Below are 23,854 nucleotides of genomic sequence, written 5' to 3' on the forward strand. Positions count from 1 at the left end.
CCCAGTCTGTCTCAGTTCTCTTCATCCTCTGGCTAACTATTCTGCTATCAGCACTGGCTGGGCCTTTAATTCTCATTCTTATTGGATTAACCATAAGGCCCTGTTTCTTAAACAGGATGAGTCCATGATTTGACTCATTCACTAAGACCAGTGGGGAATGTAACAGGGCCCCAGATCTTAGCAGGCTCCCAGATCTTAGCACAACTAACTATGTTAGAAGTGCCATTCAGGCTGTAAAACTCAACATGTAGACAGCACCATCTGTTAAAGACAAAACAAAGACCTAAACCATCAAAGTCCATATAATTCTGGGTAAGTCTCTAAATGTACTAACCTTGTTTTTTAGTTTCTGTAGGTGTACTGGCTAGTTTTGTGTGTCAACTTGACACAGGCTGGAGTTATCACAAAGAAAGGAGCTTCAGTTGGGGAAGTGCCTCCATGAGATGCAGCTGTGGGGCATTTTCTCAATTAGTGATCAAGTGGGGAGGGCCCCTTGTGGGTGGTACCATCTCTGGGCTGGTAGTCTTGGGTTCTATAAGAGAGCAGGCTGAGCAAGCCAGGGGAAGCAAGCCAGTAAGGAACATCTTTCCATGGCCTCTGTATCAGCTCCTGCTTCATGACCTGCTTGAATTCCAGTCCTGACTTCCTTTTGTGATGAACAGCAATGCAGAAGTGTAAGCTGAATAAACCCTTTTCTCCTCAACTTCCTTCTTGGTCATGATGTTTGTACAGGAATAGAAACCCTGACTAAGACAGTAGGTCTGCCTCTGACTAATTGTTCTTGTTGACTGAAGTAAATCAACCTAGAATATGGTTTTTGTGCTTAAAAGCTCTACCCTGAGAAAGGCTGAGGGCTACACTGAGATCCTGAACACAGGGTAGTTGCAATCCAGCTAATAAAGACTTTCTATTGGCTTAAACCATGTCTAAGCATCTTTCTCTGGTAAATACCCCATACCAACACTAGCAATATTTTATACACAGTGGAATTCATGTCACGAGGGAATATGAAATGCCAAGAATGAAAAGGCTGGACATTCAGCATCTTTTCTTGGTGGCAATGGAGCCTGAGAGGTGACTATTAATTACCATTCTTGGAAGAGCAGAGAATAGAAGTAAATCTCAGGTCTTGGGTTTTTTGTTTTTGTTTTTCGTTTTGTTTTATTTTTAATTTAAAGATTTATAGCCAGGGGCTGGTGGTGCATGCCTTTAGTCCTAGCATTTGGGAGGCAGAGGCAGGTAGATCTCTCTCAGCTGGAGACTAGCCTGGTTTACAGTGTGAGTTTCAGAACAAGGAGAACTACACAGAGAAATCCTGCCTCAAAAACCAAAACAAATCAGATTTACTTATTTTTATTTTATGTGCATTGGTGCTTTGTTGTTGCAGGGTATTTGTGGAAGTTAGTTTGTAGAAAGAAGTAGCCATGTTTGAAAGTGATTTCTAATTGAGTGACAAGACCAAGTGATGAATCGGAGAAAGATTTGTGAGAATAGGATATGCCCAACTCTCACAAGAACAGAAAGAAAAGAGAGGGTAATGTAGTGGCTATTCCTGGTTGTCAACTTGACTATATCTGGAATGAACTACAATCCAGAATTTAGGGCTCACCTGTAATCCAGATCTTGAGGCTGAAAGACACATGTTTCTGACATGGATCTTGATGTGAAGATCTTGAGGCACAGTGGCCATGAAGAGCTTAGGCTCAGTGGAGGTAGTACCCTGGAGACTGAGGCGAGGAGATCTCTGATTTCAAGGTCAGCCTGTGACAAGAAAGTCCCAGATCCAGGAGTGGTGGTACATACCTTTAGTCTGGGACACAACTTCTGCTGGAGACCCACATAAGGCCATTGGGAGAAGGAAGATTCGCTCTTCTTTACCTGCTTGCCTTGTGGAACTGAGAAACGCTAGATCCTTGGACTTCTATTCATAGCTACTGCTGACTGTTGTTGGGGAGTTGGACTCTAAATTCCCTTTCTATATAGAGACTACCCATAAGTCCTGTGACTCCAGAGAACCCTCACTAGTACAGGTACTTAAGAGAGAACAGCACAGAGAGAGGAAAGGAAAAGCAGGAGGCAGTTTTACTGGGATAATTATGGAGAGACAGGTTGCAGAGGGAGAACAGGCTCGACACAAGTGACGTCAGAACCAGTCAGAGAATGAGCAGCAGCCAAAAGATTAGAACACATTGTCAACGTTACATTTTACCTGCATGTTTATGAAGGCGCCAAATCCCCTGGAATTGGAGCTACAGACAGTTGTGAGCTGCCATGTGAGTGCTGGGAACTGAACCGAAGTCCTCTGGAAGAACAGTCAGTGTTCTTAACTGCTGAGACATCTCTCCAGCCCTGTGGTTTTTTGTTTTTTTTTTTTGTTAAGATTTATTTATTCTCTTATGTACATAGTTACTGTCTTCAGACACTCCAGAAGAGGACATCAGCTCTCATTACAGATGGTTGTGAGCCACCATGTGGTTGCTGGGAGTTGAACTCAGGACCTTTGGAAGAGCAGTTAGTGCTCTTAACCCCTGAACCATCTCTCCAGCCCTGGAGTTTTGTTTTTATTTTTATTATTTAAATTTTTTTATCAGGGGCTGGAGAGATGGTTCAGTGGATTAGAGCACTTGTTCCTCTTGCAGAGGGCCAAGGTTCTATTCTCCAAACCCTTGCGGTGGTTCACACCAAACATAACTCTAGTTCTGGGGATTTAACACCCTTTGCCTGCCTCTGCCTCCTGAAGGCTGGGACTAAAGGCTGCACTACTACCTCCTGACTCTAAAAGTTTTTTAAATCTTATTTCGAGACAGGGTTTCTTTGTGTAGCCCTGTCTGTCCTGGAACTCACTCTGGAGCCCAGGCTGCCTTGAAACTCAGAAATCCGCCTGCCTCTGCCTCCCAAGTGTTGGGATTAAAGGCATGTGCCACCACTGCCCAGCTGTTTTTTTTTTATATATTTTTATGCACATGTGGCAATATATAATATATACTTAAAGATTTATTTTATTTATGTATACAAGTGTTTGCCTGCCTGTATGTATGCACCACCTGCATGCGTTGGCCACAGAGGTCAGAAGTGTGCATTAGCCCCTGGTACTGAGGGTATAAATGGTTGTGAGACACCCATGTGGGTACTGGGAATTGAACTCAGGACCTCTGCGACAGCAACGATGCTCTTAACCTCTGAGCCATCTCTCCAGCCCCACAGCAATATGGGTTGCTTCATTAGTTTTTACTAGCCTGTGTAATGCAGATTGAATGCAAACTCTTGTATAGGCTAAGCAGACTCTCTACCACTGAGCTACACAGCCAGCCTCGTTTTAATTTTTGAGACAGGCAGCTGGCCTGAATCTTGGTATTTAGTCAGGTTGCCCCCTGTCATAAGGTCCCTCTGCCAAAGCCTGTAGAGTTCTAGTCATGCCACCATGACTGACCCCAGCTGTGTTTTTGTCTTGTTTGATTATTTATTTGAAATAGGGATTACTGTGGGCAGACACCAGGGACCTAGCTATCATTCTTTCCTTTTAAAAAAGATCTATTTACGTCAGGCATTGGAGCACAGACCTTTAATACTAGAACTCTGTTGGCGGAGTTGTGACCCCTGGACACTTGTGAGTTAGTTGCTGGGAACCGAACCTGATCCAGGATAGATCCCCAATCCTATCCAGGTCTTCTGGATCACAAAACACTCCTTAAATCAGCAATAAAGCCCAAAAGTCCCAGTCCCAAGGTGAGGAACCGCCCAGTCCCCTCCTCCCTCCCGCCCCTTCCAGTTAAGAGCTCTTTCTTTTTTCAATCAGGCTTTGCCCAAGTCTCTGCTTTGTGATCGGGCGAATCACGCTTGGGCGGCTGGGGGGCGGGCGCTACTTGGATGCACCCACTGATTGGGCCGTTGTAGGGGTGGGGCGGGGCCCAGGCCGTGCTAGGGAGAGCCTAGTGGCGCCCCGGTCTCAGCGCGCCAAGTTTGGGTTTCCTCCGGACGTGGTGTGTCACGTGGTGGGGAGGCTCGTTCCCAGAGCACGTGCTGGGCTGTTAGGACAGCCCGCTGCTGGGTTCCGGCTGGTGGTGTTGCTTTGGTCGCTTTCCGCGTGCTCTCCAGGAACTCGGTGGTCCACCTGCCTCTGCCTCCCTAGTGCTGGGATTAAAGGCATCCTCCGTCCCGACGGGTTTAGTCCCTTTCCTAAAGACCAGAGGAACAGGCGTTTAAGGCCAGCTCCAGCTCCCAAGTGAACTGAAGGCCATCCTGCACCAAGGGTTGAGACCTTCTCACAAAATCCACGCTCCTAATACACGGTATGTAATTTCTAATCTTTGCGGTTGTTTGTTTTGTTTTGTTAGAGGTGTGAGTGTCATGTAGTACATGTAGTACATGCTGTCCTCGAACTGCCTTGTAGCTAAAGATGACCTTGAACATCTGATTGTCCTGCCTCCACCTCACCTGTGGGAGTCACCGCCCTTGGTTTCTGTGGTGCTGGGGATGGACCCCCTTGGTTTATACAGGTTAATGGAGCTTCTGAGATTTGTCTCTAGGTCTGTAATCACTGCTTTTGATTTAGTAGCACAGCCCTCATATCTTCAGTGCGTTACCCTTTCTAGGGGACAGGTTGGCTTATAGTGTTCTTGTTTAGCCCAGTGCCTCTCTTTCAAGGTCTGGAAGTTAGGTGACCTTTCGTTAGCTGAAGCAAGCACAAATGTATTTCATTGAGCCCGGCAGTTACTGGACCAGAAACACCAGTTGAGGCTTTCTTCAGAATGCATTTTAAATTTCTTCCCTGAGGGACTGTTGAATGAAGGTGAAGAATTGTGTTACCCAGGGTTCTGGGAAGTACCAAAAGTAAACAAGAGTTCAGATTCTGCCTCTGTTACATGACCTTAGTTAAGTTAAACAAAGCAACTCCGTGGCCTTTGAGATCCATGAAGCAGGGCACAAAAATACACGTGTGAGACAAGCGCACCGTGCCTGGCCCTCAGAACAGTTTAATACATGCGGATGAACTTTGGCAAGCTTATAGGCAGTAATAAGAAAGGGCTGTTGCTTTCCCCAAAGTTAGCTTTAAAATGACAATTCGACAGCCAGGACTCTGCAGACAGACCCTGCCCTGAAAAACAAAATAAACAAAAGTATATATAGCACATTAATTATGTCCCTTCCGACCTCCAGCAGTTATGTTTAACAAAATAAGCAAAAGTATATAGTCTGAAGATCTTACTCTAAGAATGCCCTAAGTAGGCCAGGAGTGAGTAGATTCTCTGTGAGTTCAAGGCCAGCCTGGTCTACATAGAAAAACCCTGTCTAAAAACATAAAAATACATAGGCTGGGCCTTGTGGTGTATGCCCGTCATCCCACCCAGCAGACAAAGAGGTAGAAGTGGGCAGATCTGAGTTCAGTGCCAGCATGGTGGCATAGTGAATTCCAGGATAGTTATATATGGAGACCTTGCGCAACAACAACAACAACAAAGACTATTAAATTCCCGAGGCTAGGGCTGGGAACTCAGCTCGATCGGTATGCAGGGAGCTGGGTTCCGTCCAGCATCACATAAAACTAAACGAGCTGAGGCCTGCCTATAAGCCGAGGACTCCGGAAGAGGGTGGGTCAGAAGTTTCAGGCCCTTCTCTGCTATATAGTGAGTTCCGTGCCAGCCTGGAATACATGAAATCTTGTCTTAAAAAAAATAAAAATATTCTAGGATCCACTAAAGATTCTTATGCTCCTTGAATTCTGAGCTAGCAAGATGGCTTCTTGCGTTAGGGGACTCAGACAAGCCTAATGACTTGACTTTACCTACTTTACCTATTTCTTGGTGAACCGACTTCAGGAGAGAACTGAAACCTGAAGGCTGGCCCTTTTACTTCCTTCTGTGTGCTGTAACACATGTGTGCTACACGTGTACACAGTAAAAAAGTGTGATGGTGACAGGTTTGGTTTTTTTTTTTTGTTTTTAAGTATTTGATTTTTTTTTTTTTTTTTTTTTTTTTTAGTTCAGAGAAACCAGCTTATTTTAGTACGTTATTTCAGGAAGGCCATTTATTAGTTTAGGAAGGGGATGCACGTCTGTGATCCTACATAGTGGTGAAAGCCAGGCAATCCTGTGCTCTGCAGGCTGAGGTCAGCCAATCTTTGAGTTCAAGGCCAGCTTGGTCTATAGAGCAGGATAGCCTGGACTGTTAACCCAGTCTCCAAAAACAAAACAAACAAAACAAAAACCACAGGTGGGGAGCTCCAGGGAGAGGAGTGGGAGCCAGTGGGCTGAATGCTCCTGATATGTAAGCGGCCTGGCCCTCTGAAGAGGATTCCCAGTGGATCTCAGTGCTTTGCTGGTTAGGAGATACTCTCGTCACATTATGTCCCTTCCAACCTCCAGCAGTTAATGTTTAATGAAAATATCGCCCTTTGGGATTTCAGGAGCAGAGTTCCAAACCTGACCAGTGCGTGGACTCTGGTTCCCACTTGCCAAAGGCCCAGACAGGTGCTGGGATTACCTGGGTTCTGATCTTGAGGGAAGAAACTTGAGGGGTGGCCAGAGAGGCCCGAGGTACTTGGCATGATGTCTGAAGGCTTTTTTTCCCCCTTTTTTTGAAAGATTGTATTAAAGACAGGTTTATTGTGAAGCTGCTCTTGGATGAGCCCCAAAAGATTGAGGCTGGGGGAGTCCCCACAGGGGTAGGGGGTGGAGAAAGAGAGAAAGGGCACACAGACATGCAGAGCAAGAAGAGGAGAGGCATCTGAAGTCACTGTGAGCACCTCCTGCCCGGGATGCTGCTGCTGGACTTGCAGAAGCACAGTTGAGTGTTTGGCTGTGTGCCTAATGATTTCATGCTTGTGTTAAAATAACAACCACTCTGGAAGTCCTAACTAGAGCTTTTCTGTTTAAAGAAGATAACACTTCTTTTGTCTAGCTCTTCCAGAGATAGAAGGAGCCCTATCTCTGGAAGGTATCTCTGGGAGTATCTGCATTGTTTGCCCCTTGGGTTGGTCTGTCTGTGGCAGTAGGTCCTCAGTTACCTCTTACCTGAAGCACTTAGTTCCTCACCATTTTGGGGGGCTTATGTATTCAGTAGTGGTCTATGCCTTCTCTACCATAGACCAATATTGAATAATACATAGACCAAGGGAAAGCCCTTTAAAGGCAGGGCCCCAACTGGGTTTGCTGACCACAGTACCAAAAAGTAGTAGCCCGTGGTCAGTATTAAGTACTTGTCCTGTAAATAGTTTATACACGTTAACAGAAAAAGATAGGAGGGCTGCCAGCCACTGAGTAAGGGAAGAGATGTGAATGCCGTGGGATTTCTGCTTTGTTCTGTTTTGCTTTGTTTTGTTTTAGAGGTAGGGTTTATTTGTAGTCCAGGCTATTCTTGAACTCTTTGTGGACCAGGATGGCCTTAAACTCAGAGATCCACCAGCATCTGCTTCCTGAGTTCTGGAATTCAAGGCTTGTGCCTCATGCTTGGACCGAGTGCAGTGTTTTTATTTTATGTTTATTTTATGCATACGGCTGTTTTGCACAACTGGAGTCCAGTGCTTAGTCAGAAGAGTTTCTTACAGCAAAACCTATGTGTGGCTGGGAAGCGGTGGCGCACGCCTTTAATCCCAGCACTTGGGAGGCAGAGGTAGGCAGATTTCTGAGTTCAAGGACAGCCAGGGCTACACAGAGAAACCCTGTCTTGAAAAACCAAAAAATAAATAAATAAATAATAATAATAATAAAAAAAAATAAAATGCTACCAGGCACTGGTGGCGTAGACCTGTAATCCCAGTACTCTGGGAGGCAGAGGTAGATGGATTTCTGAGTTCGAGGCCAGCCTGGTCTACAGAGTGAGTTCCAGGACAGCCAGGGTTGTACAGAGAAACATTGTCTTGAAAAAACAAAACAAAACAAATGCTTGCCGCATATGGTGGAGTAATCCTAGCACTTAGGAGGTGGAAGAAAAAAGAGCAAGAGTTCGGGCCCTTTCTAGCAACCTGGACCATAAGAAAAACATACCTATAAAATGCTGCTGTTGGGCATCTTGAAAGGAGTACCCCAATTGTTCTCTGTTAATGTACCCAGAAAAAATCTGAGAGGTTAGTAAGCATGGACTGTGAGCTCCACCAGTGGAGTGGATTTAAGTAAACAGTCTGATTGATCATCTAGATACAGTGCTTCTTCCACTCTGGCTGTGCTGAGGAGACTGGGAGATTAGAAGAGACCGTTGTTTAATTGGGAGTGCTGCTGCTGCCTTCAGTGTAGAACTACTGAGAAGGCCCTGGGGGGAGGAGGAGGAGGCTTTAGGGTAGGCAGCTATGGAATGGGGGTGAGGGGGTCTAGGTCTGAAGCTTTGTAAGGAGCCCCAAGTGACTGAGGGATTTATGCTTCTGTTTACCTAAGAAAAAGGAGAGACTTGCTGGAGTTGATGTTGGAATCCGTGTGTACTTTACCCTTATTGTAGGCAACTCTGAACCAGTGCAATGGCGGAGAAGGATGCCACCCTCTGGGCCTCTCATGAGAAGATGTTGTCACAGCCCCTCAAGGACAGCGATGCCGAGGTGAGACCTGTGGAATGTCACGTGTTTTTACATTGGAAGTCCTGTTTCAATCACTGTGGGGTTTGTTGTTTTGTAGGGATTTTGTTCTGTTTCATTTTTGTCATTTGTTTTTGTTTTTGTGCTTTGGGGTGGAACCCGGGGTCTCACATTTGCGGACGATGATCCACTACGCCTCTGCACTCCCGGTCTCCACATTGCTTGGTGCGGTCCTGAGTTAAGGTGACAGCTTACGTACAGACAGCCTTGCGGAGTGACGCATCTGAGCTGGGGTGTAGTGTGGTAGGAGATAGAACATTTGCCTAGTGTGGGCCGACTCCCAGCACCACCAAAGAGAAGCTGACAATCCTTTGGGGATAAACATAGGCACTTCTGAGTTCAGAACATAGTGCTAAGTGCTCTAAAGGGGGAATAGAAAGGTTGGCCCTTTGCATTGCACAAAAACAGAACAGCCCTGTTTCTATGCCTAGAAGCAACCTAATTTTATAATTGTTTTGTTGATATGTTGTTCCCTCGCACAGGTTAGCAGCAGTTTTAGTATATAATGTTCCTTAATTTGTGCTGTGGTTATGTTAATAAACCCACGTAACTTGAAAATGGGCCAAACTGCACTGAATCACCTCAGCTACCACGTATCCTGGTAGTCTGATCATTTCAAAGTCACCGGCTCACTGGACACTGACTTGTTGCACCTGCCAGCATCAGAAGAGAGGGTCAGACTCTCTAGCCAGAAAAGAGACCAGTTCAAATCTTGAAGTAGTTTCTTTCTACTCCGTGCTTGCCTCTAAAGCTGAGAAACTGTATGTCCAGTGGCATCTGTCCTCACAGTAAAGTGAATCGGGAGCAGTTCCCCAGTCTCTAGATTTCCCCATCCCTGGGCAGCCATTAGAGGAGTTTCTGCTTTGCTGTATTTGTTAAAACGTATTTTGGAATAAGATTGACAGAAGTAAGAATTTGGTAAAATATAAGGATTTACTTTTTTTTTTTTTTTTTTTGGATTTGGTTTGTTCGAGACAGGTGTTCGAGACAGGGATTCTCTGTATAGCCCTGGCTGTCCTGGAACTCACTCTGTAGACCAAGCTGGTGTGAACTCAGAAATCCGCCTGCCTCTGCTTCCCAGAGTGCTGGGATTACAGGCGTGTGCCACCACCACTGCCCGGCTTAGAATTACATTTTTAATTAAAGGCATGGGAGTTGAGCTCATGCTGTTCATGCTGGCAGAGGCAGGTGAATTTTAGGCTAGCCTGGTCTACACAGTGAATTTCAGAACAGCTAAGACACATACTGAGACCCTGTCTCAGCAAACAAAATAAAACAATGAAAACTAGGTGTGAAATACAAGAAAAGAAAAGAAAAGAAACCTAGGTGTGATATTACTTCTCTGTGTTCTGCTGAGGATGACCTTGGACCTCTAATCATTCCCCCTTCACGCCTAGGTGTTGAGACTATAGACTTGACCCAGTTGGTCTGTTTGTTTGTTTGTTTGTTTGTTTGTTTGTTTTATGTGAGTACACTGTTGCTGTCTTCAGACACTCCAGAAGAGAGCATCAGATCCCATTACAGATGGTCATGAGCCATCCAATGGCTGCTGGGAGTTGAATTCAGGAAGAGCAGCCGGTGCTCCTCACTGCTTCTCCAGCCTCTGTTTATTTTGCTTTAATTTTTGTTGTTGTTGTTGTTGTTGTTGCTGCTGTTTTTCTTCTTAAATTCTGTATTGCCAAAGGTGCCTGAGACTTCTTCTGATCTCCTACTTCCACAATCATGAGCGCTGAGATTGTAGACACGTGCTACCCTGCCCAATTTATTCAATGCTGGGGGTGAAACCAAGGGCATTGTGAATGTTAGATAAGCTTACTCTAGCCAACCCCACATCTGTTTTCTTCCGATAAGGTTTACAGCATCATTAAAAAGGAGAGCAACCGGCAGAGGGTTGGATTGGAGCTGATTGCCTCGGAGAATTTTGCCAGCAGAGCTGTGCTGGAGGCCCTCGGATCTTGCTTAAATAACAAATACTCTGAGGGGTATCCAGGCCAAAGGTGAGTGGGCGTTCTTAAAGTCCTGCTCCAACCCTTTTGTTTTTATTTGTTGAAATGTGGTCTTGCTATGTGGTTCAGGCGGACCTTCAACTCTTAACTCGAAACCTCCTGCCTCAGCCTTCCAAGTGCTGTTGCAGTTGTAAGCTACAATGCATGGTTTTCAAATAATAACTTTCAAAAACCTGTAGCTTCCTGGTTGTAGGGTTGTCTTCCTTACTTGCTCTCTGTCAGAACTTCTCCAGTTCTCTGCATGGGTGTGATTCTGTGACCCTTCTCAGGGCACACTCATGAGTCCCTGTATGTGACCTGCGCAGAATAGGCTGGCCTCCTGCCTCTGAGTTGGTCCTAAGTAGGCCGGTCTATGAGCTACAGGTCTCCTCTCTAGGAAAGGTCATTGTCCTGTGAGAAAGTTACAGAAAGTTTCTTTTGGTCCGACTTTTTACATCTGGGAAGGTTTTTGTTCGTTTGTTTGTTTAAAATATGTCTTAGCACAATAGCTGGGCAACTGCCTGCCCTCCATGTTGTTAGAATCTACCTTCCTATCGATAACCCCAAGCCATCTCTCACTATTGTTCTATCTGGGCTGCTCTCTGCTCCAGCCAGGCTGCCCTGGGGCTGCTCTTCTCCCTCCTGCATGCTCTTGTCCCATCTCCCCCACTGTGGCTTCTGCAAGCCCTGGAAACTTCAACCCCACCCACCTATGTCTCTGCTGTCCAGCTATTGTGACTGTCAGCATCTTTATTCACCAATCAGAATTAACAAGGGAGCAGGCTCAGGTCTTGAGGCCCGCACTTAGCATTACAATAGACAATAAAAGACACAGCCTCAATGGTGGAGCTCAGCAGAAATAGCTTCATTATTATAGTTCTACTGTGTTAGAGTTAAGATCTTTCCTTTTTATTTAGAGAAAAGGGGAAATGTTACAGGATATTTGATCACACTGAACCCCAATTTTGTGTTATTTACTGGCAAAACCTGTTTCGAGTTGTGTGGCTCAGCCCTAGTCCACACCTTTAATCCAAGACGTTTCTGCTTATTGTAAACAGAATTAAATAAAGTCAAACCCAGGTCAAGAGTCAGAGCAAGCAGCTAGTTGACAGAGAGTGAACACAGGAAAAGAACAGAGTAAGAGGAAGTCAGGACGGATTGAGAGGTGCACAGGAAGTAGAAGGGCGGGACACTGAGTTTGAAAGGTTTTTTTGAGACACAGAGAAGAGCTTCCTTTTGGAACCTTGGCTGAGGAGGAAGGTCAGCTGGGTGCTTTCTCTGCCTCTGAGTCAGCAGGCTTTCCCCCAGACGCTGGCTCCCGAGCCTTCATTGGTAAAATCAGACAATTGATATTTAATACAGCCATCATCAGGCTATCTTATCTATCTATCTATCTATCTATCTATCTATCTATCTATCTATTTATTTATTTATAACAGTTGTCAACAGGCAAAGAAAATACAGCATTTAACAGAATTTAATTTGTACGTATACACATCTGTTCCAATGGAAATGAAAAAAGGATCCTTCAAAGATTACAATACAGTCTGCCCCAAGATACCCTTCTTTCTTTTCCCTGCCTCTTTCTTTTTCTTTGGACAGGGTCTGTGTGTATAGTTCCAACTGGCCTGGAACTCCTCATGTGTCTGCCTTCTAAGTGCTGGGATTGAAGGTGTGCACCACCAGCCCTGGACTTAGAAGTTGCCAAGCTTGGTGACCCAAATGCAAATCCTACTGATCATTTACTAGAACCTCACAACAACCTTAGAGCAGGACCCTCTTTCCCTCAGTATTCTCTGCCTACCCTTGGCTATCTTTGGCTTCTGCTAGGCACAGAGATTGGGCCCAAGGTGGATGTGGACAATGCTTCTCTTCACAGGTATTATGGTGGGACTGAGTTCATCGATGAGCTGGAGACGCTGTGTCAGAAGCGGGCATTGCAGGCCTACCATCTGGATCCTCAGTGCTGGGGGGTCAACGTCCAGCCTTATTCAGGTGATCCAGATAGACCCTGGGTAGCTAGCTCCCTAGGCCTGGTTCTAGGATGTTAACAGTCACCCAGTCAAGTCCTACGAAAGGCCGCTCAGACGTAACAGAAACAAGCCAAGGGAACATGCGTGTCTGTTTCCATTGTACATGGACTTTCTTAGCTCCGCACTCTCCTCCCAAGTAGCACTCTGCCCTAGAACTCACTCTCAGTGGGACTGGGACAAGGTTACTTTCTAAAGCTCAGGAAAATCATGGTGACAGCCTGCCAACTAGCCAGGCTCATGGACGGCACTTTGTGTCTCGTGGCTTCTCTGGTTTAGGCTCTCCTGCAAACTTTGCTGTGTATACTGCCCTGGTCGAGCCCCATGGGCGGATCATGGGCCTGGACCTGCCAGATGGTGGCCACCTGACTCATGGCTTCATGACAGACAAGAAGAAAATCTCTGCCACCTCTATCTTCTTTGAATCCATGCCTTATAAGGTAGGTAGGTGTGTGTGTGTGTGTAGGTGTGTAGGTGTGTAGGGGGTCGTGGGCCTCTTCTGTATTGACAGATGAACTAAACAGTACATATAAGGGGTTGGGGTGTAACTTAGCACTGCTCACCTGAGGTATTTACGTGCCCGTAATCCCAGGCATTAGAAGGTGGATACAGTGGGTTCGAATGTTGAAGGCCACTTGGAGGGATAGAAAGGAAGGGAAGAAAGATCTGAGACCTCCCTGACATGATCACATATGCTTGCTATCCTAACACTTGGAGGCTAAGGCAGGGGGGTCATGAATTTTGAGACTGAGGCTATAAGAGTTTCAGGTCAGTAAGACTTTGAATTTAAAAAAAATAAATTAAAAAAACCAAAAGAAAAAAAAAAACCCAAAAGACCCAAGATTCAGATGCACCATTATGATAGGACCGACAGCGGGAGCCGGAGCTATCTGAGAGCTTCTTTTTTTTTGTTTGTTTGTTTGGATTTGGTTTTTTCGAGACAGGGTTTCTCTGTATAGCCCTGGCTGTCCTGGAACTCACTCTGTAGACCAGGCTGGCCTAGAACTCAGAAATCCGCCTGCCTGCCTCTGCCTCCCAAGTACTGCAATTAAAGGCAGTACTTATAGTACTTAATAATTAATAGTAATTATGTTAATAGTAATTATATTAATAATTATAGTGATTATAGTCTTAATTTACATTTCAAATGTTAATGTTATTCCCTTTCCTGGTCCCCTTCCCCCCTCCCCCCAGCCTGTTTTTGTTGTTTTGATTAGTCAGTGTCTCATGCTGTAGGTAGCCCAGGCTGACTTTGAATTCATGGCAATCCTCCTGCCTCAGCCTACTTTAGTAGCTTAGATTACAGGCTGTGTCTTTCTCATTTTCCTGTGTCTTTCTCATTTTCCTAGGCTTTTTGTTCTGTAAAATGGGGCAGTACACAGGGCTACGATTCCCCTTTATCCCAAGGCCCCTCTGAGGGCTTCCAAGTCTATATGATATTTGACCCTGTATACCCTTGGACAGGCTAAATACAGTGCCCTGTCTCAGGTCCCGGTCTGAGTCGTGGTAGATTAAAGGTCTTTGGTGGCTGGACAGGGACACTGTTTGGTGAAAGGAAGCAGTCACGCCTGTGTCTTGATCCCAACAGGTATACCCAGACACTGGGTACATCAACTATGACCAGCTGGAGGAGAATGCCAGCCTCTTCCACCCGAAGCTGATCATCGCAGGTGAGCGGCAAGTTCGAAGTAGCTGGGTGTCTAGGCAGGGGGCCTCTGCCCCCTACAGAAAAGGGTATAAAGACATTGAGCCTTTAGCTCACTGTGGAGAGCTCAGGACATTACCCTGAGACATATTCTATCCTTTGAAAACTTGAGTTGTAAGGAGCTATACTTCAAGCCAGACCTGCCATCTTCACAAAGTCAGCTGTGCCTGCTTGCCTGGGTGTGTCTTGTTTGGGGATTGGGCCTGTGGTCAGTTGTCATTTGCCCTCACAAAAGGAGGAAGCCTGAAGGGTCATTAAGCCTTCTTCACCCACGCACCAGGCCATTTCTCCCAGTCCTCTGTGAAGTTCTGCCCCAGTGCCTCCATGAGGGGCTGGAGCATGCAGGCTGGGGAAGACAGGGGGAGGGGGCTTTCTAAATAGTGCTGCAGAGAGGCCATCCCAGAGAGAGTGCTGCAGAGGACTCTGGTGTACCTGCATTTGTGTCACCCACACCTTTGTCATGAACCTCTCAACCGGAAAAGCCCCGTGAGCTCACTGGGGTCCCAGGGTGAACTTGTACTTTAGTTTGTTAGGGACCATTTGGGGGGAAGGCAGACACTCTTCACCTCCTTCATGTTTAGAAACATGGGGGTGGTTTTGTTTTGTTTGATTGGTTGATTGTTTTAAGACTGGCCTTTGCCTTCCAAGGGCAGGGATTAAAAGTGTATACCATCATACTCAGCTCAGGGATGGTTTTGAGAGCACACTGCACATCTGTCCTAGAAGATAGGGAGGTCTCTCTGCAGATCTGAATACTCAGAGACCAACGTGGCTGCCCTGGACATCTTTGACACTGCCATGTCACCTCCCCTTTCTCAGGGACCAGCTGCTACTCCCGGAACCTGGACTACGCACGTCTGCGAAAGATTGCGGATGCTAATGGGGCATACCTGATGGCGGACATGGCGCATATCAGTGGGCTCGTGGCAGCTGGCGTGGTGCCCTCCCCCTTTGAACACTGCCATGTAGTGACCACCACAACCCACAAGACCCTGAGAGGCTGCCGTGCTGGTATGATATTCTACAGAAAGGGTAAGTTCCCCCACACTGGGGCAGATAGTGTGCGCTCACATTTCCTGTGTGGAAGAAACTGAGAGCACTCTGGACTGTGACTTCTGGGAAAGATGAGGGATCTGGCCTTGGAAGAGCTCCTCAGGAAGGACTAGCCAATGGGCTCTGAAGGAAGCCCAAGGCCCCAGCTCTGGACACAGTATTTGTGACAGGAAGGGCCTTTGCCAGTGTCCACAGGAGGAAGGTCAGGGAGCAGAATGTAGCAATGTTTTGATGAACTTGTTATGATCTAGTATATTTGTCAAAGAGAATGATTTGTTAATAATTCTATTATTAGTGGGGGTACTTGCATGCCACTTTTTGTGTAAATCAGAGGAGACTTTTGAGAGTTGGCTCTCTTCTATCAAGGGGTCCAGGGATTGAGCTATAAAATATTGATACAGGAGGTATGGAATGGTGGTGCACATCTGTAAACCCAGCACATGGAAGGCAGGAGGCAGCTACAAATTAAGGGGCAGCCTGATCTACATAGTAAGTTCTAGGTTAGCCAGGGCTATGTAGTTAGACTGTTTCATGCATAAAAACAAATATAACCTTTGCATGAGTTTCATCATTTTAGTGAGCTAGTTTTCTTCCCAGTACCTTACACCCTAGCTCTGCATATAGTTCCCTTATTCAGGAATTGCCACATTGGTGAAAGTCAAATCCATAGTTAGGTGGTTATGTAGCCCACAGCCTTGCGGAAACAGAAACTAGCCTTCCAGTGTGACTTAGCCTGGGAGGATCTTATCTTACCCCCGACCACACCCTAGTGGGCACTTTCTAGTCAGGTGCCTTCTTACCTACTCTCCTGGGTTCTGTGCCTCTGAGGACTTCTGTGCAGTTGTTGTTTGCTTGTTTTGTTTTTAGAACTGGGTCTCCTTCTGTAGCACAAACAGTCCTCCTGTGTCAGCCCTCCCAAGTGATCAGATTATAGATGAGAGCCATAAGCTATGTCTCTGGGTTGGTATTTCTGAGTCAGTAGCTGTTTTGCCTGCCAAAGTGCTTCCGTAGCTGCCCCTTGGCCTCTGAGAAACTCTGTGGTCTTAGTGGCGCTTCCACTGACTGGGCATTTTATCATTACTGGTAACTTCTCTGAGCATTACTGCCCTCACGTTGACCTTTGGCCTCTTTTTGTTTTTGAGGATGAAGTGGAGGATTTGACCTTCTAAGGAATAGTTCTCCTTTCATTTTGGAGATTTCATAATAATAGCATAATAATGTGTTATTAAGAAAAGATGTTGGGCCGGGTGGTGGTGGCGGCGCAAAAAAAAAAAAAAAAAGATGTCATCAGAAGAAATTGTTGAGCTATTGAAATAGCTCAGAGGGTAAAGACACTTTCCACACAACCCAGTGACTGGGTTCAACCCCCAGGATCTGTGATGAGAGCAGAGAACCATCTCCACAAAGTTTCCCTCTAACTTTTGCCATGTGCGCCCACACCTGTATCATGCCCGCAGACAATAATAGATTTGTGGAATTTTTGTTTTTGAGACGGTGTTTCTCTTCTGTATTCCCGGGTATCCTGGAATTTGATCTGTATACTAGGCTCTCCTTGAACTCACAGAGATCTACCTGCCTCTGCCTCCCAAGTGCTGGCATTAAAGGCATGCACCACCATGTCCTGCCTAGATTTGTGTTTTTTAGTTTTAATTATGGAAAAGGGGGGCCAAGCACGGTGGTTCACACCTTTAATCCTAGCATTTGTAAGGCACAGGCAGGCAGATCTTTATGGTCGAGGACAGCCTGGTCCACATAGTGTGTTCCATGTTAGCCAGAGATGCAAAGCGAGGCTGTGGTTTTTTTTGGGGGGGGGAGTGTTGCTTTGTAGATTTTTTTTTTCTTTTTGTCTAGATAGGGTTTCTCTGTGTAGCCCTGGCTGTCCTGGAACTTACTCTGTAGACCAGGCTGACCTCGAACTCAGAAATCCGCCTACCTCTGCCTCCCAGAGTGCTGGGATTACACATGTGCGTCACCACCGCCCTGCAAGGCTGTGTTTTAATATTGGGGTGGAGGGCAGTGGCGGATGTACAACTGACATCAGCAGTCCAGCCAGTCATCCATCCGTAGGGGCCTGTTGGCCTGGCATAACACAGCTTTCCTCGGAACCAGTCCCAGCTAAGGTGTGACTGACTGACTACCCATATCAATTTGGCTGTGAGTCAGCAGAAACTGGTCAGTCTGTTAACATTCTAGTTTCTTTACCAGGTGTGCGCAGTGTGGATCCCAAGACTGGCCAAGAGACTTACTATGAACTGGAGTCCCTCATCAACTCTGCCGTGTTCCCGGGCCTACAGGGGGGTCCTCACAACCATGCCATTGCTGGTAACGTCACCAGGTCCATTGTAGAGCCTTTTGGTTGCACCCTAGCCATCACAGTCCTAGGAAGTCCATAAGTCCCATCTTGCCTGTTCTTCAAAAGATGTTCCTGGACTTCCATGCTAGAGAATGAACTTGGGTGACAGTGTCTGTGTAGGAGATAACGTAGGAAACAGGAGGTGGTACAAAGTGAGAGCAGGCGAGTCTGTTCCACTCAGGTGGAGCCTTAGGCCAAGCTGCAGTAGGGAAGATATCTGAGAGAAGAGTATGGCCTGTGGTGAAGAAAAATGGGGACCAACCCTCCAGGGCGCACTCCTTCTCTTTTGTGGTGGCACCCATATCCCCATACCTTGCATCTTGAACCCTGGCTACAGTGGTAACTTCTGGGTCCAAGAGGAGCCCTGTGGACTCCCTTGTAATTCTATTTGAATTGCTTATAGATTCCTTTAACAGTCTGAGCCATCTTGCTGTCTTCGAGCAATAACTGGCACCCAAGACAAGGTAGGGTTTCTCAGGCAAGACATCAGTGTGTGCACTGAAATTGGAAAAAGCAGCCAGTGCTCTTAACTGCAGAGCCATCTCCTTGGCCAAGGGACACGGTTCATTTTCCAGGGAATCCAAATAGCCTCTTCTGATCTCTACAGGCACCAGGCATGCAAGTGCATAGACATTTATGAAAGCCAATCACCCATACACATTAAAGCAGGGCGGGGACTTGTAGCACATGCCTGTAGTCCCAGCATTAGAGAGGAAAAGGCAGCAGCAATGGGGAAGATCTCGAAGCCAGTGAGTTTGAAGCCAGTTTAACTTAATGCAGCACATAAGCGTAGAGATGATTTCTCTATTGCGCTTTTATGCTTAGCTTTCAAAGTTCTTGTTGCCTAAGTCCTATGCTGGGTTTGCTGGTACCCAAGCATCAGTGTGTTTCCACGAGCAGACAAGAGGCCCCATACCAGGGCTTGAGTACAGGGAATTTCATGGTGCGCTGATTTTTTTTTTTTTTAAGATTTATTTATTTATTATATGTAAGTACACTGTAGCTGTCCTCACACACTCCAGAAGAGGGTGTCAGATCTTGTTACGGATGGTTGTGAGCCACCATGTGGTTGCTGGATTTGAATTCCGGACCTTTGGAAAAGCAGTCAATGCTCTTAACCGCTGAGCCGCCTCTCCAGCCCAGTTCTCTGATTCTTGTGCCTTGTAGTCAAACAGCCCCCAGGAGTCATTAGAAGGGTACCAGCTACCTAAGAAGTGATGGGAAAGTAGGCATCCCGCCTGTGGAGTACAGCTCAGAATGCGGTATAATTACAGAAGACACTGACTTTGTTCAAACAAAGAACCATTTTCATATATCAAACATACAAAAAAGACTGAAATTCATTCTTGTGGTAAGGGCTTCCATCCCTAGAGATAAGATTACCTCCAAAGCAGTCCTTAGGGAGTGACTTTAATGAGGTCTGCAAGGGTGGCAGGGTAATTACAGGACTAGAGCAAGGACTATGGGGGTGTAGCACAATCCATGATCCTGGGTTTTATCCCTAACACTGTAAGAAAAAAAAAAAAGGACTGAAGTAAATAATTGGGTACTCAAGGTGAGTGTGTGTGTGTGTGTGTGTGTGTGTGTGTGTGTGTGTGTGTGTTTTACAGACTCTAGGCTCCTTGAAAACAAGATCTGCTTCTGAGTCACGACCTGTTTTTAAATCTGTCTCTTTAATCAGGTGTTGCTGTGGCCCTGAAGCAAGCCATGACTACAGAGTTCAAAATCTACCAGCTCCAGGTGTTGGCCAACTGCAGGGCTCTGTCTGATGCACTCACCGAGCTAGGCTACAAAATAGTCACAGGTATAGTGGATGCGCATAGTGCTGGGATGCACTTCTCTGTTAGGTGGATATACGGATCTTGCCTCTTGGTCCATCTGGTCAGAGTGTGGTCCACCACCACTGTAATGACTCTAGCCACTGCAGATTGCATGTCCCCAGCCGTAGGTCTTTCCCGTCTATGTACCTTGGTAGCTGCCATTTGACACCCAACATGGATACTGCATATTCTGGGAACAACTGAGGCTCCTATGAGAGATGTCAGGTGACAGCTGTCACTGATTTGTAGACAGGCAGCATTCCTCCATTTTGAACACCCCTCTCATCCACGAGGCCAGCGAACTCCCTGGTTCTTGCCAAGAAGTAGGTATAAAATTTGAATCTCACACCTTGGGACATACCAATCAGTTTTCTTTTATACAGGTCCCTGAGATTCTATCATGTTACCTGGTTGAAACCAGTCAGCAAATACATGGACCTGGCTGTGCAAAACTAGGCTGCAGACTTTGAAATCATTAGCACAGCCTACGGCTAAAGTGAGAGGTGGTCTGGAGAAAGTGAAAGTTCAAAGTGGGACTGGAGAGACGGCTCAGAGCTTAAGAGCACCGATCTTCCAGAGGTCCTGAGTTCAATTCCAGCAACCACATGGTGGCTCACAACCATCTATGAGATCTGGTACCCTCTTCTGATGTGTAGGCATATATTTTGACAGAACATTTTTTTCTCTCTTTTTAAAGAATTATTTATTTATTTTATGTATATAAGTACACTGTAGCTGTCTTCAGACACAACAATAGAGCACATCTGATCACTTCACAGATGGTTGTGAGCCACCACGTGGTTGCTGGGAATTGAACTTAGAACCTCTGGAAGAACAGTGAGTGTTCCGAACCACTGAGCCATCTCTCCAGCCCCAGACAGAACATTGTATACATAAAAAATAAATCTAAAACAAAAGTGCAAAATGGAAGGAGCTAGAGGCTCAGCCTTGTTTATGACTTGGGTTGTGTCAGGGCATTCTGTAGCCACCTGTTAGCCAGCTGTGTCTGTAGTAAGAGCCTGAGTACTCGGCTTACACAGACAATGGCTTGCTTTCAGAGCATCTGTCCTGTTATGTCCACAGTTGATTAACCCAGTTAGCCCCTTTGCTTTTGGGCAGTAAGTATATCATGATAGGAGCTTGTGGTAGACCACAGCTGTTTAGCTCACAGTTGGGCTACAAGAAAGAGAAAAGGGGCTGAGACCCCAGTCTTTCGGTGGCTTAAAAGCCTACTAAGTCTGTTTTTGGCAGGGGTGGGTGTGAGGGAGGCGGTGGAGATTTTATTTTGAACTAGGATTTCATTATATAGCCCAGGCTGGCCTCCAATTTCTGAATACTGGGTATGTTCCAGGCAAGTACCTCCGTGCCCAGCATCAGGTCTGTCACCTTTTCATGCTAGAATAGACTATGAACTTTTAGGGAACACTCAAGATCTGAATATTAGCACTATCTGTGTCTCTAATACATGCTGAGCATCTCCTTCAAAATCTGAAGGCTTTGCACATAAGCCAGATGCCTCAAAAGTTTTAGAATTTTTATGTGTAGGGATGTTCAATCAATAAGGTCTGGCAAATGTTCTAAAATGTGAAAGACAAAACTCTCAAATCCCAAATACTGCTTCTGGTCTCTGTATTTTATGTATGTAAGTGTTCTATTTACATGTATGCTTGCATGACAGAAGAGGGCATCACACCCTGTTATAGATGGTTGTGAGCCTCCAAGTGGTTGCTGGGAATTGAACTCAGGACCTCTGGAAGAGCAGTCTGTGCTCTTAACTGACGAGCCATATCCCCAGCCCTGTTCTCCACAATTTGAATGAAGGATATTTTTATTACTAGCCGCACCGGGTTTGGAACAAAAACACAGAACCATTGACCATGCTGGTCATTTGCCTGACTAATTGAACAGTACTCACTACTCTGGTGCTGGCCTCTTAAAAGGAGTCTCACTATGTAGTCCTGACTGGCCTGGAACCCATTTGGCCTCAAATAAGAGATCTACCTGCCTCTGCCTCCTGCATGCTGGGACTGATTAAAAGCATGGCTATCCCAGAAGGAGCCTCTTAACATTGGCTTCAGAAGTACTCTGGAATGTGGCCCAGTAGTAGAACATTTACCTACAGTCATTTGATAACAGAATATGAAAAGCTGAGTGCTCTTTCGCCCCGTGGGCCTCTGTCATGTCATGGTGCAGGCACTCTGAGCTACAGAAGCTCTTGACACTTAAAGCAGCAGCTTCACAGGCCTTTGTGTCACTCTCTGCAGTTTATAAGAACTCTTGGCCTCTTCCAGGTTAGATCTGGAAGGTGTCTGCTGACCGGCCTTCATAGCAGCAGGTTTCTTCCTTGTATTGTCAACTTCCAGTACTCCATTCTGTTCAACTGTTTCCAGGTGGCTCTGATAATCACTTGATCCTAATGGATCTGCGTTCTAAAGGTACTGATGGTGGAAGGGCTGAGAAGGTACTAGAAGCCTGTTCTATTGCCTGCAACAAGAATACCTGCCCAGGTGAGACTCCTGTGCTTTTCTCTTCCAGTTATCCTGTCTGCATTTCTTTTAGCTACTATTGCAGTTAATGAAAGTATTCAGCTTAGGAGACAGACAGATCATAGCCAGGGAAGAGCAGAAAAGAAAAGGCTAATTGGGGGTGCACTGCTGGTAAAGGAGGTAGGGACTCTTTAAAAACAAGTTGCATTTCTTATATCAGGCCCTGACAGATGTTTGGACTCTGGAAGGACCCAGGGTCACACCACAAAGGACTACTTCTCATAGGTTAATACAGTGGGCCATATACTTTTTTTATTTCCATATACTTCTCAAACCTTAGTTTTTAAGTCAGTTGCCTCCTTGGTAGATCCAACTGGGATCCACAGACCAGGATCTGTGCCCAACTGTTCTTTTAAAATACTGTGTGCATCCAGTAGTGTATCAGGCACAGTTCAGAGCTTTTTTTGTCTTGAAGGTGACAAGAGCGCCTTACGGCCCAGTGGGCTGCGATTGGGAACTCCAGCATTGACATCCCGAGGACTTCTGGAAGAAGACTTCCAAAAAGTAGCACACTTTATCCACAGAGGTAAGGATGAGATGTTGCTTGTATGTATGGAGTTTCTGATGTGTTTTAGTACCTAAGACCCAGCCATTGGTCAGAGCTGGGAATAAGATGACAAAACCACTCTGGCATGATACAAATCCCTTTTATGAGGTTTATAAATAATGTCACTGCTAAGGGACACATCCCAGAATTACCTGAGGAGACTGCTGACACCTATGGCAGGATAGTGAAGGAAGTCCCACATGACACTGTCTTTTGCACAGGGATAGAGTTGACTCTGCAGATTCAGAGCCACATGACCACGAAAGCCACACTGAAAGAGTTCAAGGAGAAGCTGGCAGGGGACGAGAGGTTCCAGACTGCTGTGGCAGCTCTCCGGGAAGACGTGGAGAATTTTGCTTCCAACTTTTCGCTACCTGGCCTTCCTGACTTCTGACAGAGTTAGCACAGCCTGTGTTTGCCAAGAGGGTAGGACTGTTCCAGCATCCCGTGACCCCTGTGCCCTCTTGTGGCTGTCAAGTAGACTACTGAGCTGCCGTGCCTTGGTGGGTGTTTCTGTTTACCGGTTTTCAGATATTTTGGAAACAGGTTATTAAGGACCTGAAATTTGAAATGAAATGTTATGTAGCCATTTGACCTCCTCACTCATGCATATGAGGCAAAGCTATTAAAGATTCCAGATTTGTCCTTTCTGCTTACTCAGTGGGTCCTGTGGCAGGTAAGCAAATGTTAACTTCACCTTGTGTTTTCCATTCTTCCTTTTCTGTTGCCTAGATACCAGACAGCATTGAGTTTTCTGCTCTAAGTTTGAGGTTATAAACTAGGTAAGTGTATAAGCAAGAAGTTAGTGTTAGGGCTGGAAAGACGGCTCTGGACTTCTGGCTGCTCTTCCATGGCTTGATTCTCAGCCACATGGTGAATCACAACCATCTGTAACTTCAGTTCTAGAGAATCAACACCCTACTCTGGGTTCTGAGGACACCAGGCACATAGGAAGTGCATGCAGACATACATGCAAGCAAAATGGTGATATTTAGAAAATTTGTTTAAAAAAAAATTAGTGTCAGCAGCTTGAAATGTAATAGAAGGGCTAGGGGTGTTACTTAGAGATAATACACATATTCTGCATGTGTGATGCCTTGGGTGCATGCCTAGGAAACAAACAAAAAATCTTGTACATCTGGCTGTCTCCATCAGCGTATGATCCCTTCTTGGTTTACAATCAGCAGAGGCCAAAGGCTTTATATTCCACTTGCCTTAGATAAGCAGCTCCTTCCTACAATTAGGAACCCAAGTG

At 45.9% G+C, this 23,854-nt stretch overlaps 1 protein-coding gene across 2 annotated transcripts; it reads left to right on the forward strand.

Annotated features, from left to right (window-relative positions):
* Window positions 1-3,983: 3,983 nt before the first annotated feature.
* On the forward strand, window positions 3,984-23,255 carry Shmt1 (serine hydroxymethyltransferase 1). 2 transcript variants are annotated; one of them, XM_052197126.1, is made up of 12 exons: window positions 3,984-4,289; window positions 8,428-8,524; window positions 10,412-10,557; window positions 12,425-12,540; window positions 12,855-13,015; window positions 14,164-14,245; window positions 15,100-15,312; window positions 17,539-17,655; window positions 19,368-19,490; window positions 21,897-22,013; window positions 22,468-22,578; window positions 22,821-23,255. In XM_052197126.1, exons 2-12 carry the CDS (start codon window positions 8,447-8,449, stop codon window positions 22,991-22,993), a joined length of 1,437 nt encoding a protein of 478 aa, XP_052053086.1. In that variant the 5' UTR covers window positions 3,984-4,289; window positions 8,428-8,446; the 3' UTR covers window positions 22,994-23,255. The 2 variants fall into 2 exon arrangements, with proteins under 2 accessions (XP_052053086.1, XP_052053087.1); XM_052197127.1 differs by lacking the exons at window positions 3,984-4,289; window positions 8,428-8,524; window positions 10,412-10,557 and adding an exon at window positions 11,792-11,877.
* The last annotated feature ends 599 nt before the right edge of the window (window positions 23,256-23,854 follow it).

This window comes from Apodemus sylvaticus, chromosome 10 (assembly GCF_947179515.1).
Source record: "Apodemus sylvaticus chromosome 10, mApoSyl1.1, whole genome shotgun sequence".
Lineage (NCBI taxonomy): Eukaryota > Metazoa > Chordata > Mammalia > Rodentia > Muridae > Apodemus > Apodemus sylvaticus.

What these genes read in the sequence shown, in the direction of transcription:
- Shmt1 (XM_052197126.1), top strand. Translation starts at nt 8,447, where the DNA reads ATGGCGGAGAAGGATGCCACCCTCTGGGCCTCTCATGAGAAGATGTTG. An exon ending in TCACAACCATGCCATTGCTG is followed by an intron (nt 17,656 to 19,367) that starts GTAACGTCACCA and finishes CTCTTTAATCAG; the next exon opens with GTGTTGCTGTGGCCCTGAAG. An exon ending in AGCACACTTTATCCACAGAG is followed by an intron (nt 22,579 to 22,820) that starts GTAAGGATGAGA and finishes TCTTTTGCACAG; the next exon opens with GGATAGAGTTGACTCTGCAG.